We start from the raw sequence: 18,109 nt of genomic DNA, 5'->3' as shown, positions 1-18,109 counted from the left end.
TTTAACCCGTGAACGTTTTAGTGTTTCTGTTTATTTTCATTTGAGATTTTATATTTACCGGTTTAGGGACAGTTTTATAATAACCAAAATGGCGGCGCCCGCAATGAGAACAAGTTTTGCCCTTCGTCGATTTATTCGACGCAGTCACGCAATTAGAACAGCGTTATACTGTACAGGTTCGTCAAACAGTAAGTCAAATGAGATTTGCATACTCTCAGATAAAGCATCTAGTAATAGGTTTTGCTTTTCACGGGTAACTTGTTGACTATTAGTGGTGCCATGGACGTTCACGCTTTCAGTTTCACTCTTGTCGTCTGCTTCAAAATGTAAGGACACTTGTCGAAAAAGATTATTTAAGCAGCAGGGTTTAGCCTGGGAGAAAAACATTTGTCCCCCTCAACCAAAGTCCGATGGGACATAGTCAAAGGCAAGGAGCGCCAAAGAGTGTGTATTACTGTATAACTGCAAGAATCCTCTCGAACTCAATCAGCAATCTGGTACTAGAGCTGTTACAAATTAAAGAAAAGTTACGCATGTAAAACCAGCTTCAGACAGCACTTCTTCACAAACAGAGTTGTAGACACTTGGAATGCCCTGGACAAGTCAACAGTGGAGGCGCCGTCATTAAACAGTTTCAAGAACAGAATTGACAATGTGTTCAAGGACTACATGTATTGTAAGGTTAGCCACCCAGTACAGTGTTTGCCACGAAAGCCACGCATGCCACTCTCAGCCAAATATATACGACACCGGAAGAAAGTCTAGACAATAAGGCACGATCAAAAGATCGTTACACTAGGCCATCTCAAAGTTAGGAAAGTTAATAGTACTGATCAAAAGATCAGATATAGGCCTCGCGGCCTTAGACATCTGCAAATTTATCTTAAATCTCTAAGAGGCCTGTATGGGTTTTTGACCAAAGATGCAATATGATGTAATATGGATTATGGTGCCATCTGATAAATAGCAGCTATATATCGCAGGGATGTTGTTACAAATTCACACCAATAGGACAAATGTCCTGAGCTATTCAGAATCAATAGGACATTTGACTGCTTTCAGAAATGTCAATATAATAAGACATAATTTTGTGCAAAACACTGTCCATGGAATGGCTCCAAAATCATGTGCACACACACACACATGCTTTAGTTTAATACACACACACATATTGTATATACACCGAACATTTTTTTGCATACATTGTTTTATTAATTTAGTTCCAAATTGGACACACACAAAAAGAAACAAACATCTAAAAAGCAACCAAAACCTTCAGCACTCTTTTTTTGATTGTCTCACAAACTGCATGATTTGACTAGAAAATGAAATACTGAGAGAAAAAAAGTCCGTTTCAACACAGATTCGACAATTTTAGCAGTATATATGTTAATTCTCTTTGCTGTCAAGGTCTAACCAACCAAAAATGGTCAGCCATGAATAGTTAAAAGACCGTTTCTGTGAATTTCCTGCTGGGCCGACAACATGTCCTGTACAAAAGACAAAGCTTCTTTCCGTGGTTGTGTCAGTTTCAACGGCGACACTGCCACTGTCATTTTCAAGAATGACGCTCGCCGCGTTTTCACCTGTTTTTGACCCAAACGTATCACAGGATGCCGTTGAAAAGCCAAAGGTCTTCAGCTTTTGTTGATCTTTGGCAGGCCTTAGTTTTATTTCAGTGGCATAATTCAATGCGCTTCGTCAAAATGTCTCAAACTGAAACCAAAAGCAGACGCGATTCTTATAGTCAGTTGGAGTTGTCTCCCGTACTCCTAACTTTAGTGTACTGCAGACGGGTGTACCCAAACGGCTCATATCACAAACAGTTTGGAATTCCCGAAAACGCAAGATCAGCACAACACAACTTCAGTGCCCCTGTATGCGAGAGTGCTAGGTCGCTTTTTGAAAATGTGTATCTTGAACGGAAAATATTGAATATCACGCTGTCCGAAGGAATAATGTTCTTATTGGACAATGACAGCGCTCAGTTCAAAACGATAGGACATCTGACCGCCATGCGGCTATGTGAATCGGACATTTGAGCATTTCAATCAGTCTATGTCCGATGCCTAACGACATCCCTGTATCATGTTATATAATTGTGTGTGTGCGTGTGTAATCCGATGTTAAGTGTACATTTGGTGGCGCAGTGGTATGTAATCTCAATGCGCCCTTTGATGCACTGAGGGGAATTGTTATGGGACATTTTCAGGTTTAATGCGCCAATGGCGCAGGGCACACTAGTAAATGAAACCCTGAAGCAGCTCGGAGAATTTGCTCAAATGATTAAGAGCGTATAAGTCGCAATTATGGTACAATGTACTGAAATATTCATTCGCTGTATCCTTTTGATTGATTTTTCATCCATTAAATGCCAACATAGCATGTATGGAAAAGTTGGCTTAGGAATTGTAAACACTGATCAGTCAGTTGAGAGAGCACATGCATCCATGTACGTAAAAGAAAAAAAAACTGAATAAATTTAAAGAAATTAATAGGAGAATGATACTTGCACAGAGGATTTAAGACGGAGCATCAAGTTAACGGAAGACCCACACAGTCGCATAGTGCTCTATAAATGTTTTGTGTTTATGAATACTGCATGATACATGACTTGGACAGGGAATGCACTACTGTCGGCGTTGAATGTTATAAAACAAAGTGCTACAGTCTTATTGAAAAACATTGATAACTTTTGATGCTTTTGTAGCCCCAGAGAACAGTACTCAGGCATCACGGGATCCTTTGCCAGTATTCATGAAGGAAGAGGTGCAGACACTTCTGAGAAACATGACAGGGTTTGACATTGTGAGAGTGGCTGGGCCGCAGAAAGTGCCGCTCAGGAAGCCTCGCTACAAGTTACTTACAGATGAGGAGCTTGAACAGGTGGGTGTAATTTTGCTATCTCCGGAATTGTCCCCGCAGAAATGACGATACATACTGAAAGCAGGCAACTAATTCTCACAGGGCTAATAAATGGATTGTCATTTCAGTTGTCTTGGGAAAATTGAGTATACAAGCCCGGAATAAGCAATTCTTTGTAATGAAAATGCAATTTGTCAGACTCATAGTCAAACTAAAAGTCAGCAAAAGCCTTTTTACTCAGGATTTCACTTGCCAAAAATGAACTGATGCAGTATCAATGTATATATATATTTAATAACAGATCCGCAAACTAGCAAAGTGTAACCCGGGATCCAAGATCTTAGTGCATCCAGTGACTGAGACAGACCTGTTTACACTACACATTGAGCGTAGTAAACTACGAATTTGAATAATATACTACGCAACTACGCAAGTCTGTCGTTTTCTACGCAAACGGTATTTAAAAAAAAAAAAAAAAAAGTTTTTCTTTTTTTTTCCGTCTTTACACCTGTTTCTTGTCCCGTTGTGCTCTCACACCGCCCCGTCCCTGCACGCAAATGGTATTGTTTCGGCTACGCATATCACAATCCGTAATTTTCTTCATCTCCCTTGACCGATCCATTTTCCAATCCATGTTTTCGGCCAGCAGTCGTTTGCTGCGTGCAGCGCCGCGTAAAGCGCCCGTGGGCGTTGCGTTGTAGCTTGTTAATGCCGAATAGGCTTCTCCAAGCAAATGCCGGGCACAACTGAACGCGTTACTGCCAAACCATGCGGGCGTTTCGACACAATGGCTGAACGCAGAGCACACGAAAGTGAAGATGAGAACTGTGAAGAAAATGACTCCGAAAGGCCACCGACCAAAAGGGAAAAAGACGAGCAATGCGCCGAACCAAGTCTTTCTGCCAAAATATCATCGGAAAGGAAAACATCATGCTCATTGCACTGTCTGCAATTCCCATTTTTCCGTCAGTCAATCAATACATGTGGTAAAAAGTAGCAATCATTGTTCTTGTTGTTGTGATAGGTCGACGAGAAATTCTACACATTCAATTACAAAACTACACATTTGCCTCATTTTGCTCCCAGAAAATACACATGCAATGTTTTAGGGGTAAACAGGTCTGCTGAGAGAGTTTATTGTTATTCATCCTGAGGCTTTTTTTATTTATGTATTGTGTGTAATGCTGTGTGTTTTACACGTGTTTGTCTAATGCGCACAACATGTGTGTATTAAAACACATACAATTAAATGTTAAATGTATTAAATGTTGTCGCATTTAACACACACACAAAATTCAGTGCATTTAAAATGATGATCTGTGAACGATGATTTTGTTTGCAGCCAAATATAATGTTAACAGATTTTATTTTTCATTTTTAGTTTAACTTACCAGAAAAAATTCATGGCTTTGTTTTATTAGTTTTATTTTATTGTCTCTATTTCTCAGTTCCTGTCTGCCATTTTTTTTAAATGTCCCTTGTGTGTGAGTGTGACAGGGAAAAAATGAATTACTCTGACGTTTTTTGTAATCCTTTTTATTCCTTTATTTTTTTGTGAGGTGATTATGTTGACATCAATGCTATGCCGTTTTAATTCTTGAAAGTATTGTCATGTTTCCAAATTCCAGTATCAACAAAGTGCAGAGAACCGCATGAAATACCGCATGCAGATGGCACCCTTCATGAAAGCAAGGGAGCCTATAAAAGAGGTTCTCTCCCTTGATCCAGAGCTGCAAGGACTGGAGAACAACAAGTACATCTTCACAGACATCACCTTTGGGGTCAAGGACAGGGTAAGAACTTGTAGCTTCTCAAAAATCCAAAAACAAATAGACTACCAACATTTCAAAATTCAGAATCAAATACAAGAAAGGTATATTGTTGGAACGTTTAATTATTGAATAAACAAAACGTTACGTTCACAGATATTTTGACCCAGCGGTCTTTTAAGTGCAAAGACAGACAAACACTAATAATACAGAAACAAAATTAATCTGACAAAATGTTCAGCCACTTGCGGGGAAGACACTAGTGAGGCAATGAAGCATAGTTTCAACAACATACCTGACGGGCGCTGTGGCGGGGTGGTAAGACGTCGGCCTCTTAATCGGAAGGTCGAGGGTTCAAATCCCGGCCGCGGCCGCCTGGTGGGTTAAGTGTGGAGATTATTCCGATCTCCCAGGTCAACTTGTGTGCAGACCTGCCAGTGGCTTATCCCCCTTCGTGTGTACACACAAGCACAAGACCAAGTGCGCACGGAAAAGATCCTGTAATCCATGTCAGAGTTCGGTGGGTTATAGAAACACGAAAATATCCAGCATGCTTCCTCCGAAAGCGGCGTATGGCTGCCTTAATGGCGGGGTAAAAACGGTCATACACGTAAAATTCCACTCGTGCAAAAAACACGAGTGTACGTGGGAGTTTCAGCCCACGAACGCAGAAGAAGAAGAACAACAACATACCTTTCTTGTTTTTCTACATTTTGTAGCTTCATAGGAATTCTGTTTATCAACGGAAATGGTAATTGTGACTGTCAAGTGTTTAGATGTGAGGAGTTTTCATTGATGTGAGGCAAACAACAGATCTGACATTCTACTTTTGCTTTGCTTAAGAAGTCTTCCTCTAGTACACCCATTTCCCCGCTTATTTGACTCACAGATTTTCTGCTGTGCCTTTCTGAGGGTCAAATTGTTTTTATTTTTAGAATGGAGTAGAGATCTTATGATGAAGCAGTCAAGTAACAGGTGCTCTATGTTGATTCTAGCCTAATCCTTGCATGGTCATATTTTTATTACAGCAAAGGTTCGTTGTGGTGCGCGAGCCCGACGGAACGCTTCGCAAAGCCAGCTGGGAGGAGAGGGATCGCATCAATCAGATCTACAGCCCGGTGGAAGGCCGCCAGTTTCGCAACCCTCCCATGTTTGAGGAGGAAAACTTGGAGGTAAAGTGGAACCCGTACATGCAGCTGCTCAGTTGAGCTTTACGTCATCAATGAGACTCGGCACTTGCAAAATTTAGACCACAATACTGGTCTATTTCTAAACCCATGGCTCTCTTTGAAAAAAAGTAAACAAGCGGCAGGTTTTTTAGTTTTTTTTGTTTTTTTGGTTTTTTTTGTCTTGCCAAGCACATCATTGTGGGGCTTTTAATCAATAACATGCATCCGTCTGCAATGTATCATCATTGGCAGGTTTTACTTTGCATGGCTTTTTGAACAGGGCCAGTTATTTTTTTCCCTGCCTGTGTTATAGATGAGAGTATGCCAGTTCTCTCTCTTGGCTGAAAGATGACAAATCTCTTCATGCTGTTTTACTAATACTTGTGATTTATTTTTCTTATCTTGCTTAATTTTACAACCGCAGTGAAGATCGAGCTTTGTTTTTGTCCCACACATGCACATTTGTATGCAAGCAATATTAGCATGGGACATTTTTAAAGAAGTGCATGAAGAGAAAAGGAATGTTTAATTCGTGTCGTCTTTATTTGTCCTGAGTATCAGGTTTACTGTTCTGTAACTGCGTGCAGGCGTTACTGAAGAACCACAAGTACGTACACGTGTTGGACATGGCGTGTGTGCAGTTTGAGCCTGACAACCCAGAGTACATCAGGGTAAGTGAAAGTCCATCAAGTAAATTAGGGTAAGTAAAAGTACATTAGGGTAAGTAAAGAAAAGGATGCAGAAAAGCGGCTTTGTAAGAAGGACAAAACAGTGCCGCAGAATGCGAGTGAATGTGGCATAAGCAGAAAGAACAAGCAATTTCAGGGCATCCCTGTGTGCATGCATTAGCACATAAATGATCCAAAGCTCACAGCAGAAATCTTAGGGTTTGAAAAATACAAACACACACAAACAGGAACAAAGGAAAGAATGGGTAGTCCTGTACTAGTCAAGGCCAGCACGCTTTTTTCAGAGAGAAGGCAGTCCAAATTTCCAAGCTAAAAACTTCAAGGATGGTATGGAATAACCAGACCATTGCCTTACCTAACAAAACCTTTCCTTACCTTACCTTACCTTACCTTAAAGCGGTCCGTAATTGAGCCCGAAGTCGACTTTGCAAAGTCTTTTTCCTGAAAACTCAGGGCTAAAGCTCCGTGCGGCCAGCTTTGCGAAGTGTACTTGGCGTAGTGTACTTCGTCCAGTTAAGGACAGGCTTCACTGCACCGTGTCTAATCTTTCCATACTCTGCTGCATTCAAATTCTCCAGTTTTCTTCCACATTCAGGTGACTCACCGAACCTTTGAGGCAATAGATTCAGCGCACAGTTATGAAGATCTGCGCTCCACCAGACACTTTGGCAGCATGGCGTTCTACTACGTTTGGTACAAGAAAATCGACTACCTCCTGATGGACATGATCAACAGGGAGCTGTAAGTATATGCAGGGTTTCATTTACAAGTGCGCCCTGCGCCAATGGCGCATAGTTCTGAAAATGTCCCATCACAATTCCCTTTAGTGCGTCAAAGGGCGCATTGAGATTAAATACCACTGCGCCACCAAATGTACACTTTACATCGGATTACACACATACACACAGATAACACGATATAGTGGTTAATTCTCAGATGGCACCATTTTGCATCTTTGGACAAAACGCGTACAGGCCTCTTAGGCGCTTCGTGCCTTCGACTTTGTCCCATCGGAATTTGGTTGAGGGGGACAAATGTCCCATTGCCCTTTTCTCCCTGGCTAAACCCTGATATGCATGATGTTAGCGGTGAAGGAGACTGATTTTCGGAACAAAAGGCAGCATGTGTCTTTTAGCTTCAGTCGTCATAATGCAGATGAAACAGATACCGAGTTTAAGGCAAGATAGACGATTTCAGAAAACACTTGAAGCAATATGTTTTGAAGATTATTTGTGTTGTTGGAATTATCATTGCTGTAGGGGTGGTGGTTGTTGTTGCCATTTACATTAGATCCCCTATTAGCATTTCTGAACTGGCCATCTATTGATTGATCAGTGAAAGCCATTATTTTTTATTTGTGCATGTTATTCGTTATTCGTCAAATCCTTATGTTTGTTTTACCTGTGTGAGGTACATGTCTGTGTTTGTTTTACCTGTGTGTAGTACATGTCTGTTTATGCATTACTGTGAAGTTGTTTGTGCTGTAAATCCAGTGAAGATGACTATGATGATGATGATTGGGATGTAAAGAAGCATATATTTTTTCTCTTTTTAATTGAGTGTACGTACAGTGGAACCCCATTTTAAGACTCCCTCCCGTTTAAGACTCCCTCCCGTTTAAGACCCTGTTTTCTCGGACTTTTTGTTCCTAACCTCTCTAAGTTTACTCACATTTTAAAACTCCCTTCTTTATAAGGCCTGATTTTCTCAGATTTTGTGAGGTCTTAGAAAGGGGTTCCACAGTATTTGGTGGTTATTCAATGTATTCAATGGCTAACTGTGATGTTAATACATGTAATATGTGTGCAGAGTAACAGATGCTGGAGACTTAGTGAGGTTGTATTGCATCACCCATCCTGACAGTGCCATCGCTCAGCAACTCAAAACTGACACTGCCTCCGACTTAATCAGCGTCTTGAAGGTGACATGTCTTTGTGTGTACATGTGTGTGTGTGTAAAATTTATGCTATCTGGCAACGTTAATGGATCTATAGCAAATCGCCCACATTTTGATTTTTTGGTTGAAGAAGAGATTTTTGTTTAATAAACTCCCAACAGCAATTCCAAGGGCAAGTGGATCCACAAAATGCCAAAGCTACTGATCCATTGGTACAGGACAGGCACCCTTGAGTCCAACAACAAGTGTCCCTACATTGCAGGTGGCCTGTTATGGCAGGTATATTTCCGTCAGGATTATAAAAAGGGACAATACAGTAGTAGGTTTTCTTTTTTGGGAGGTGTCCTCTCATAGGATGGGTTTTGCATAACAGGTACCACTGTATATGCAGTGTCTGCAACACCTGGGGGTATAAACTGATATGACACTTTACATTTGTCATACATTATTTGTATGCCTGTGTGGACCCCCCGCGGGTTAGGGTTAGAATTTACCCGATGCTCCCCAGCAAGTCGTAAGAGGCGACTAACGGATTCTGTTTCTCCTTTTACCCTTGTTAAGTGTTTCTTGTATAGAATATAGTCAATGTTTGTAAAGATTTTAGTCAAGCAGTATGTAAGAAATGTTAAGTCCTTTGTACTGGAAACTTGCATTCTCCCAGTAAGGTAATATAGTGTACTACGTTGCAAGCCCCTGGAGCAATTTTTTTATCAGTGCTTTTGTGAACAAGAAACAATTAACAAGTGGCTCTATCCCATCTCCCCCCCTTTCCCCGTCGCGATATAACCTTCGTGGTTGAAAACAACGTTAATCACCAAATAAAGAAAGAAAGATGCCTGTGTGGTCACCTGCTTGCAGAAGATATAAAAGAGAGAGAGAGAGAGCATGCATGCATTCTTATTATAAGTAGTGAGTACGCTTGCTTGTTCAGAATTTTGTTGTTGTTATTGACTGTGTAATTGTTCTTATCGCTATGATGGGTTAGTGTGCTTGTATTTTCTAATGTCATGATTTGTATATCGTGCGTGTGTATGTGTGTGTTTATTGGAATTGTAAAGCGCTTGGGACTTGCGCTATAGAAAAGTGATTTATTATTAGTAGTATTATTATAAAATCTTAAACAAATGAGTCAGAGTTCTGTTTGGAGATCTGATTAACACATAGGGAAGGAAGTGCTCTAAATGCTTGGGCCATGTGTAATAGACTAAATGAGAGTTATTCGGAACCAGTCTCCTGGCATGTTAATCTCATAATGAGAAGATTACAGCCTTGTTTTTCATCAAATGATGCATCATATCACTTGTGTTGTATTTTCTTCTTTCAGACATTCTGCAGTGTGGAGGCCAGTCACAAAGGGCAGCTGGAGTTAGCCATACAGGGCTACGAGGAGAAAACACGATCAAAGGCTACTGCCAACTCATGATTTCAATGACACGTTATTCAGGACAGGATATGCGTTTGTGTTATCATGTGCAAGCGTGTTGTTATTCATATGCAAGGGCTGTGTGTACAGATTGTTTAGTGGAGCCCCCTTTTAAGACCCACCAATTTAAGTCCTCCTCCCTTTCTAAGACCATACTTTTTAAGATTAACTTTTCATTAGCTCTACTTTAGGAATCCGTTTAAGACCTCATTTTCTCAGATTTTCTGGTCATAACCTGTGTACATTTACCCCCATTTTAAGACTCCTTCCACCCCCCGCGGGTTAGGGGGAAGAATTTACCCGATGCTCCCCAGCATGTCGTAAGAGGCGACTAACGGATTCTGTTTCCCTTTTTACCCTTGTTAAGTGTTTCTTGTATAGAATATAGTCAATTTTTGTAAAGATTTTAGTCAAGCAGTATGTAAGAAATGTTAAGTCCTTTGTACTGGAAACTTGCATTCTCCCAGTAACGTCATATATTGTACTACGTTGCAAGCCCCTGGAGCAATTTTTTGATTAGTGCTTTTGTAATTGTGAACAAGAAACAATTGACAAGTGGCTCTATCCCATCACCCCCCTTCCCTCCGTCGCGATATAACCTTCGTGGTTGAAAACGATGTAAAACACCAAATAAAGAAAGAAAAAAAGAAAGACTCCCTCCTTTTTCAGACCTAATTCTCAGATTTGTGGAGGTCGTGAAAGGGGGGTTCCACTGTAGCATCATAGAAAGTATATGTTAGTGAATACGTGAGTGTAAAATGACAGTGGTTGCACACTAGAGGTGTGTGTGTGTGTGTGTGTGTGTGTGTGTGTGTGTGCGCGTGCGTACGTGCGTGCGTGCGTGCGTGCGTGCGTGTGTGTGTAAATATGTAATGCAAAAAGTGAATGCGTCAACATTGTTTATTTGTTGCTTTTCATCAGCTTGTCTTTGTAATAGAATAACAACTGTGTGAATGGTGCTATACTGAATGAAAGAGTGTGACATGAAGTTCTTGTACATCATTGTAAAGAGTGTGAATGACGTTTTAGTTTAGATGTCAAGCGCTTAGAGCAAGCCTTTTTAACGAAAGTTTTTGATTTAGCGCTATATAAATGTTCTTTATATTATTATTATTATTAATAAAACACAGCCATGTAAATTCAAACGTTGTATGTTCATTTCGTTCCTTGCAAGCTATCAATGTAATCTTTCTTGATTAGTTTATGCACACAACATTTGCATACTAGTCAGCACCCGCTTGTACAATACCGACAACAAATTGTGGTGAATGCATGGCACGTACTCTCTAAATTTATTACACAAGAATATGCATTGTAGTGTTTAAAGGTACTGAACTTGTCAAATCCAGGTGCACGGAGCCCCTGGGGCTTTTAGTCATACCTCAGGCAGCTATCCGTTAGAAGAACTACCAAGTTACATTGACTTGCACCCAAAGAGTCAAGAACTGCGATTTTTTTATGAATTAATTTCGTACTCGGACCCGGCTGGTCTTGACCTATTTTTGGATCTAAATTTAAATCAGGTAGATCACCACATCATGCACAAAAAGACACGTCACTAAGCAAACTATGTCAGACGTCATCATGAGTTTGTGTAAAACAAAATGGAGGCCGGAATCACTCAAGTTGAATCGAACTCCGACCAAACACCACGTAATAACTAGGTTAATTTATGCACTCGCGTGAACAAGAAACTGTCGAGCTTCACAGATGTCGTCGTTGGGTAGTTTTGGGTTTGTTTTACTACCATAGGAGGATTTTTGAACTGTAAATGCACTCGGCTGCAACAAAAACGCAAAACGAAGGCTGTGAGCTGCACTGGGCCTTTAACAGAAATGAAAAAGGGGTCTGGTCTGCATCATGAGTAAAGAGACACATACTTTTCCAGTACCAGATCTTTCAGCTGTGCATTTTTTTATTTTTTTTTTTTATTGTTAATCATGATTTAAATCATCTCAATAATCTTCTGAATCTCAAGCTCACACTTTCCTTCCCAAAATCTGATCTGTCCAGGCGTTTTAATGAGTGGGTCTTTTTTGTCCAATTAATTCTGTAAAATGACAAATGTTTTAACGATTATTTTTCAGCTCATGTGCATGCTTTACATGCACACTTCAAAAACAGCTTGTAGCACAAACATTTTCTTTGTTTTGTGTTTGTCGTCTTTGTGTTTGTTTGTGTGTGTGTGTGGTTCTCTGGTGTGTGTGTGTGTTGGTTGTTTTTTATTGGGGAGAATGGGGTTGGCAGGTAAATAGCTGGTTTTGAATTTTATGACCAAAACTTTGATTCATGGTTTAAAATTACTCTGATTCTGTCATGAATTAATTTTTGACTCACATGCGAAGCAAAAGTGAGTATGTACTCACCCGAGTCGTCCGTCCGTCCGTCCGTCCGTCCGGACGTCCGGACGTCCGGATGTCCGGAAAACTTTAACGTTGGATATTTCTTGGACACTATTCAGTCTATCAGTACCAAATTTGGCAAGATGGTGTATGATGACAAGGCCCCAAAAAACATACATAGCATCTTGACCTTGCTTCAAGGTCAAGGTCGCAGGGGCCATAAATGTTGCCTAAAAAACAGCTATTTTTCCCATTTTCTCTGAAGTTTTTGAGATTGAATACCTCACCTACATATGATATATAGGGCAAAGTAAGCCCCATCTTTTGATACCAGTTTGGTTTACCTTGCTTCAAGGTCAAGGTCACAGGAGCTCTTCAAAGTTGGATTGTATACATATTTTGAAGTGACCTTGACCCTGAACTATGGAAGATAACTGTTTCAAACTTAAAAATTATGTGGGGCACATGTTATGCTTTCATCATGAGACACATTTGGTCACATATGATCAAGGTCAAGGTCACTTTGACCCTTATGAAATGTGACCAAAATAAGGTAGTGAACCACTAAAAGTGACCATATCTCATGGTAGAAAGAGCCAATAAGCACCATTGTACTTCCTATGTCTTGAATTAACAGCTTTGTGTTGCATGACCTTGGATGACCTTGACCTTGGGTCAAGGTCACATGTATATTGGTAGGAAAAATGTGTAAAGCAGTTCTTAGTGTATGATGTCATTGCTAGGTTTAGTTACCCTAAAGGTCGAGGTCAAGCATGTGAGTCGTATGGGCTTTGCCCTTCTTGTTATTAAGTAGGCGCAAAAAGCGGCAATTTTGGTGTTGGTAGAATCACTGGGTTGTTTTCTCTTTCCCACTTCTACTTCTGGACACCGCGTAACCAATCAGAGCACCAATTCCTACAACCGCAGCGGTTCCGGCAACCACCAAACCCGTCCCCAGAACAACAGCTTGATCGCTGTCTGACTTGTCGTAGCGGCATTCATTGGCGAAAGTCTCACAGTTGTTGGTGAGCACGCTGTATCCCTCCGTTTCTCCTTTCCTGGCTACTGCTGCTGTTACGATGTCTTTCTGCCGTCTGGGTCTGCATAAGCAAAAACAGCAATTCATATTCTGAGCATCTTTTCAGTGCATCTTTCTTTCTTTATTTGGTGTTTAACGTCGTTTTCAACCACGAAGGTTATATCGCGACGATGTTCAGTGCATGACAGTTACCCCTTGTGGAGAATGAACACCCACAAAAACAGAATAGAGACCAAAGATTTTCTGTTCAAAAGTTGCGATTACGCAGCCAGGGTATAAATTGATGGATTTATTTAAGTTAATATTTCAACAGGGCAGAAGAATAATTTACTTTGCAAATTCCACAAAACCAGCGGCCGGGGACCTATATTTTTCTCCTGAGTATGGAATTATCAACACCCCCCCCCCACACCCCTATTTGAAGTATATAAAATGACTCAAAAGTATAGATGGAGAAGCTCTTTTTCAAAACTACCCAAACTGACAGATGAATTAAATGGCACAGTCTAATTCCCATGAAAGCGTGTCTGTTCACTACCTCAGATCTGCCCAGACTTTTACATGGGATAATTAAGATGTAGCATTCTTCCACTTAGACACATGCCAACAATCAGCATCTTGGCTGCTTCACGTGTAGAGTTGGGATGTTTTGGTGAAGCATAGACCTAGATTAGATGTAGGTCCCTGGGTGAAGTAATTTCGCAGATCAATGATTTTTTTTTGTGGTGAAAATCATTGATATGAGAAAATAAATCCCACTGCTCAGAAAACACTCACCCTATTGAATTTTCTTGTATGTCCAAGCGGAGGGATGGTCTTAGTCCCTGTGAAGTGTGGCCAGATCTTAAATTGTGATTCAAATCGTGTATACTATTAAGACTGCGCATGTGACAGTCCAGTGATAAAAAAAAGTGCAGTCTCACGAGTATTTTCTGTCTTTCGCGTTGTCCCTAAATGCTCTGCATCCCTTGGCAACTTTCCAAAAGCTTTCCTCTTTAACTTCGGCCTGGTCCGATAGCAGGCCACTGAGAATGGAATTGCCATGACTCCAGCCACTGGCCCTCTCATATCCTTCCTTGTGTACCACCTTACCTTTGCCTAAAATCAGACAAAATAGCACATCATTGGTAAATGGCAGTACACTTTACTAACACAAATATCATGCATTTAGTTTATCAGTTAAGCCGCCACGCCCACATGTCCGTGTCCAAGTTTTACAAATAAAACTTGACTTTTAACTTTAAAGTGTAAAACTAAGCGTTCATGCTACACAACTGTCAAGGGACACAACTGCGGAAAATGAAAAAGACTAAACTACACAACACTTGCCTCCCCTGTAACAAAAAAATGATACCTCCAAAATTTGCAATAAAAAAGACCCCTCCTTTTTACGACCGATTGTTCTGGACATTTTAAGATCGCCAGTGGGAGACATGGAGAATGACCAAGGTGACACAACAGAAGATTCAGACTTTCAGTAACACCTGTCTGAGGCGCATCTTCAAGATCAGATGGACAGACAAGATCTGCAACGAAGAGCTGTGGCAAAGGGCGGGCCAAGAGCCCGTTAACAGCCAGATTCTGAGGAGAAAATGGGGCTGGATTGGACCCACCCTTAGGAAACCAACATCCAGCATCACCCGCCAGGCTCTCACTTGGAATCCACAGGGGACAAGAAAGAGAGGGAGACCAAGAAACAGCTGGAGGCGGGACACAGAGGCAGAACTGAACTGAGAGGCAAGGCAACAGCTGGGCAGAAGCGGAGAGAACAGCCCAGAACAGGGTGCGATGGATAAATGTTATATGAAGTCTTATATCGCGCGCGTATCTCCAGACTCGGACTCAAGGCGCAGGGATCTATTTATGCCGTGTGAGATGGAATTTTTTACACAATACATCACGCATTCACATCGACCAGCAGATCGCAGCCATTTCTGCGCATATCCTACTTTTCACGGCCTATTATTCCAAGTCACACGGGTATTTTGGTGGACATTTTTTATCTATGCCTATACAATTTTGCCAGGAAAGACCCTTTTGTTAATCGTGGGATCTTTAACGTGCACACCCCAATGTAGCTGGGAGCAACTTGAAGGGCCTACGTAAGTAAAGTAAAGTGTGAGGTTATACTGAACTAGGATAATGAAGCTTGCCTGTGTAAATAGCGTAGTGGTAGTGAAGTCCTCTGTCAAACGCCACCCTGTCTCCAGGTTCCAACTCGTCAAGAACTCTTTGGTTGTGTTCCCTGATGCTCGGCTGATTCGATATCTTGCTTCACTCTTGGGTACACAACAACAACCTTGAGGAGAAAAAAAGATTTGTTTCTAATTCTTTCACACAGAGAGTGAAATCAGCGTGGGTTAGTTTATGTTTTACAGAAGGGAGGGAGAGACAAAGAGATATCTTAAATGTGTCTACTCCGTGAGTCAGTCTTGTGTGTGTGTATGTGTGTGCGCGCGCGCGCAGGGCTCCCAATAACGCGCGTCCCTGCGTCCTATACGCACTAGAAGCCGAAATCACGTACTAGAAATTCATGGAGGGGGTCCGGGTGTCACGACCTGCAGTCACCTCTGCCTGAACTTGGCGGCAATCCCTCTCAATGCGGTCAATGCGCATGCGCTAACATGGGGAGATTAAGCAGGTCGTGAATGAACAACCTAACCCTAACCCTTGCTCTAAACCTAATCCTAACCCTAACCCATGGTTCATTCGGTCAAAGCGGGGTCGCATTTTTTAAGTCCAAGATTGGCGCATGCGCATTTACAGCATTAAGAGGGATTGTCACGTTCAGCAGAGTGTTCAACGGGACGCACTAAACCTACAAAAAGCGGGTCCCGGGACGTACTCAAGTTACCTCTGCCATGCGTCCCGTATACTCTTTTCAGATTTTAGTCGTCAGCTAAGTCAAAGTGCAAACACAAATCATCCCATTTCCACGCGGGAACAAAGTGTTCGTGTGTGTTGCATTTGACTTGATATAGTTGAAGTGTCCTCCTCGAATATTCTGGTAAAACAAAAAACAAAAACAGTTCATATAACAGTATTCGCGATCACAATCCGTTATATGTAAATAGGGGGGTTGGGGACCCGGGACTCTTGGGACCCTGTAAAACTCTGCTAAGGGGGTCCATTGACCCTCCGTAAACATTAACAGTGGGGGTCCCGGGACCCTCTAGGACGGGCGTTCGTGGGGAGCCCTGGTGTGTGTGTGTGTGTGTGTGTGCTGTGGTTTGTGTGTGTGTGCGTGCGTGCGTGTGTGTATATGTGTGGGTGCATGTGTGGGTGCGTTTTAATTACTATATTGCATTGTCACAGAACAGTAATCGATTGCATGGTTATTTCTAAATCAGACGGTGGCATTTCCTGTGGAGATGAAGAATATCTTGTGTCAATTACTTGAAACACACAAAAACAGAAAGTGTACAAGTACTACGTTATTCATACGGCTGTAATAAGTTCTTCCTTACTCTATAACTTTGTATACTACCCTTCATAAAAATGTAAAAATTAAACAACTATGCAGATGCGTTTGAGTGCAGATTTTTGTGGCGATGTACTAATTGTACAACTCGCGTAACCTAAAGTTACAGTGAACAAAATTCTGTCAATCGATTTATAAGTGCCAGTGCATGCGCGAATGACGTTGTTGAACAGCTTTTTCTCGTTGGTTCTATACTACACGCCATAACAAAAAAAAACACTGGCAGGTACGTTTGAGTGCAGATGCCATTTATTGTTAAACCAGTTATTTGACTGAAAAGGCAATCCCATCCGCTACTATTATGCAGCAAACATTGATTTTACATGATATGCTGACGACTCTACAGGGGACCAACACAGACTGCCACCAAAAGCAAATGCGCAAAAGCAAAGATCCCGCGTTGAAATGGACGTAAAATCAGAACAGCTAACTGAACAAGTTTTACGTGTCATTGGAAGTGAAAGCGTCTTCTTCTTAAAGAAACAGAGCTCCGAAAGTTTGAAGGCAATTTAATGCGTTGAGGAAAGTGCGTTTTTGCTTCGAGAAAAATAAAGATAGAACTTTGAATCGTGTTTTTTTTCACTCTAAACAGGCCCCTAGATCTTGTAACAGAGCAACCTTTTCATATTTATGAACAGATTTTGTTCCCTGGGTAGATATCACAGGCACAAAATACATTTTCGGAAAAAAACAAGTTGTTGTACTTTGACAAAATGATTCTTAAAATAATCATAGAAAATCTCTCTGTTACTAGGTAGAGACATCATTTCTGACTGATTTCCTTGAATTTTGAGCGCTTAGTAGTTTTATCGTGAGTGGTGCAACATCAGCGTACCAAAGGAATAAGTATAAAATCGACGTTCAATTTATTTGGTTGTTACCTCCTCTATCCTTTTTATATTTAGTCAAGTTTTGACTAAATATTTTAACATCGAGGGGGAATCGAAACGAGGGTCGTGGTGTATGTGCGTGTGTGTGTGTGTGTGTGTGTGTGTGTGTCTGTCTGTCTGTGTGTGTGTGTGTAGAGCGATTCAGACTAAACTACTGGACCGATCTTTATGAAATTTGACATGAGAGTTTCTGGGAATGATATCCCCGGACATGTTTTTTCTTTTTTTCGATAAATCGTCTTTGATGACGTCATATCCGGCTTTTTGTAAAAGTTGAGGCGGCACTGTCACACCCTCATTTTTCAATCAAATTGATTGAAATTTTGGCCAAGCAATCTTCGACGAAGGCCGGACTTCGGTATTGCATTTCAGTTTGGTGGCTTAAAAATTAATTTATGACTTTGGTCATTAAAAATCTGACAATTGTAAAAAAAAAATTTTTTATAAAACGATCCAAATTTACGTTCATCTTATTCTTCATCATTTTCTGATTCCAAAAACATATAAATATGTTATATTTGGATGAAAAACAAGCTCTGAAAATT

At 41.0% G+C, this 18,109-nt stretch overlaps 2 protein-coding genes across 3 annotated transcripts; one reads left to right on the top strand and one right to left on the bottom strand.

Moving 5' to 3' along the window:
- Positions 1–52: 52 nt before the first annotated feature.
- On the top strand, positions 53–11,505 carry LOC138978430 (small ribosomal subunit protein mS22-like). Of its 2 annotated transcripts, none has more exons than XM_070351172.1 (8): positions 53–188; positions 2,711–2,886; positions 4,494–4,658; positions 5,663–5,806; positions 6,391–6,474; positions 7,088–7,233; positions 8,302–8,413; positions 9,714–11,505. In XM_070351172.1, the coding sequence occupies exons 1-8, from the start codon at positions 89–91 to the stop codon at positions 9,810–9,812; spliced, it is 1,026 nt and encodes a 341-aa protein (XP_070207273.1). In that variant the 5' UTR covers positions 53–88; the 3' UTR covers positions 9,813–11,505. The 2 variants fall into 2 exon arrangements, with proteins under 2 accessions (XP_070207273.1, XP_070207274.1); XM_070351173.1 differs by having other exon boundaries at positions 68–176.
- Positions 11,506–12,806: 1,301 nt separating this feature from the next.
- LOC138977810 (phospholipase A and acyltransferase 3-like) lies at positions 12,807–15,809 on the bottom strand. The gene is made up of 4 exons (XM_070350417.1): positions 15,718–15,809; positions 15,347–15,465; positions 14,117–14,291; positions 12,807–13,254 (listed from the first exon to the last, which is right to left on the bottom strand). Exons 1-4 carry the CDS (start codon positions 15,807–15,809, stop codon positions 13,002–13,004), a joined length of 639 nt encoding a protein of 212 aa, XP_070206518.1. The 3' UTR covers positions 12,807–13,001.
- Positions 15,810–18,109: the final 2,300 nt, after the last annotated feature.

The sequence above is a fragment of the Littorina saxatilis genome, linkage group LG10 (assembly GCF_037325665.1).
Source record: "Littorina saxatilis isolate snail1 linkage group LG10, US_GU_Lsax_2.0, whole genome shotgun sequence".
Lineage (NCBI taxonomy): Eukaryota > Metazoa > Mollusca > Gastropoda > Littorinimorpha > Littorinidae > Littorina > Littorina saxatilis.
Note: the sequence above shows the minus strand (reverse complement) of the source record. Positions and strands in the feature narration are given on the sequence as shown.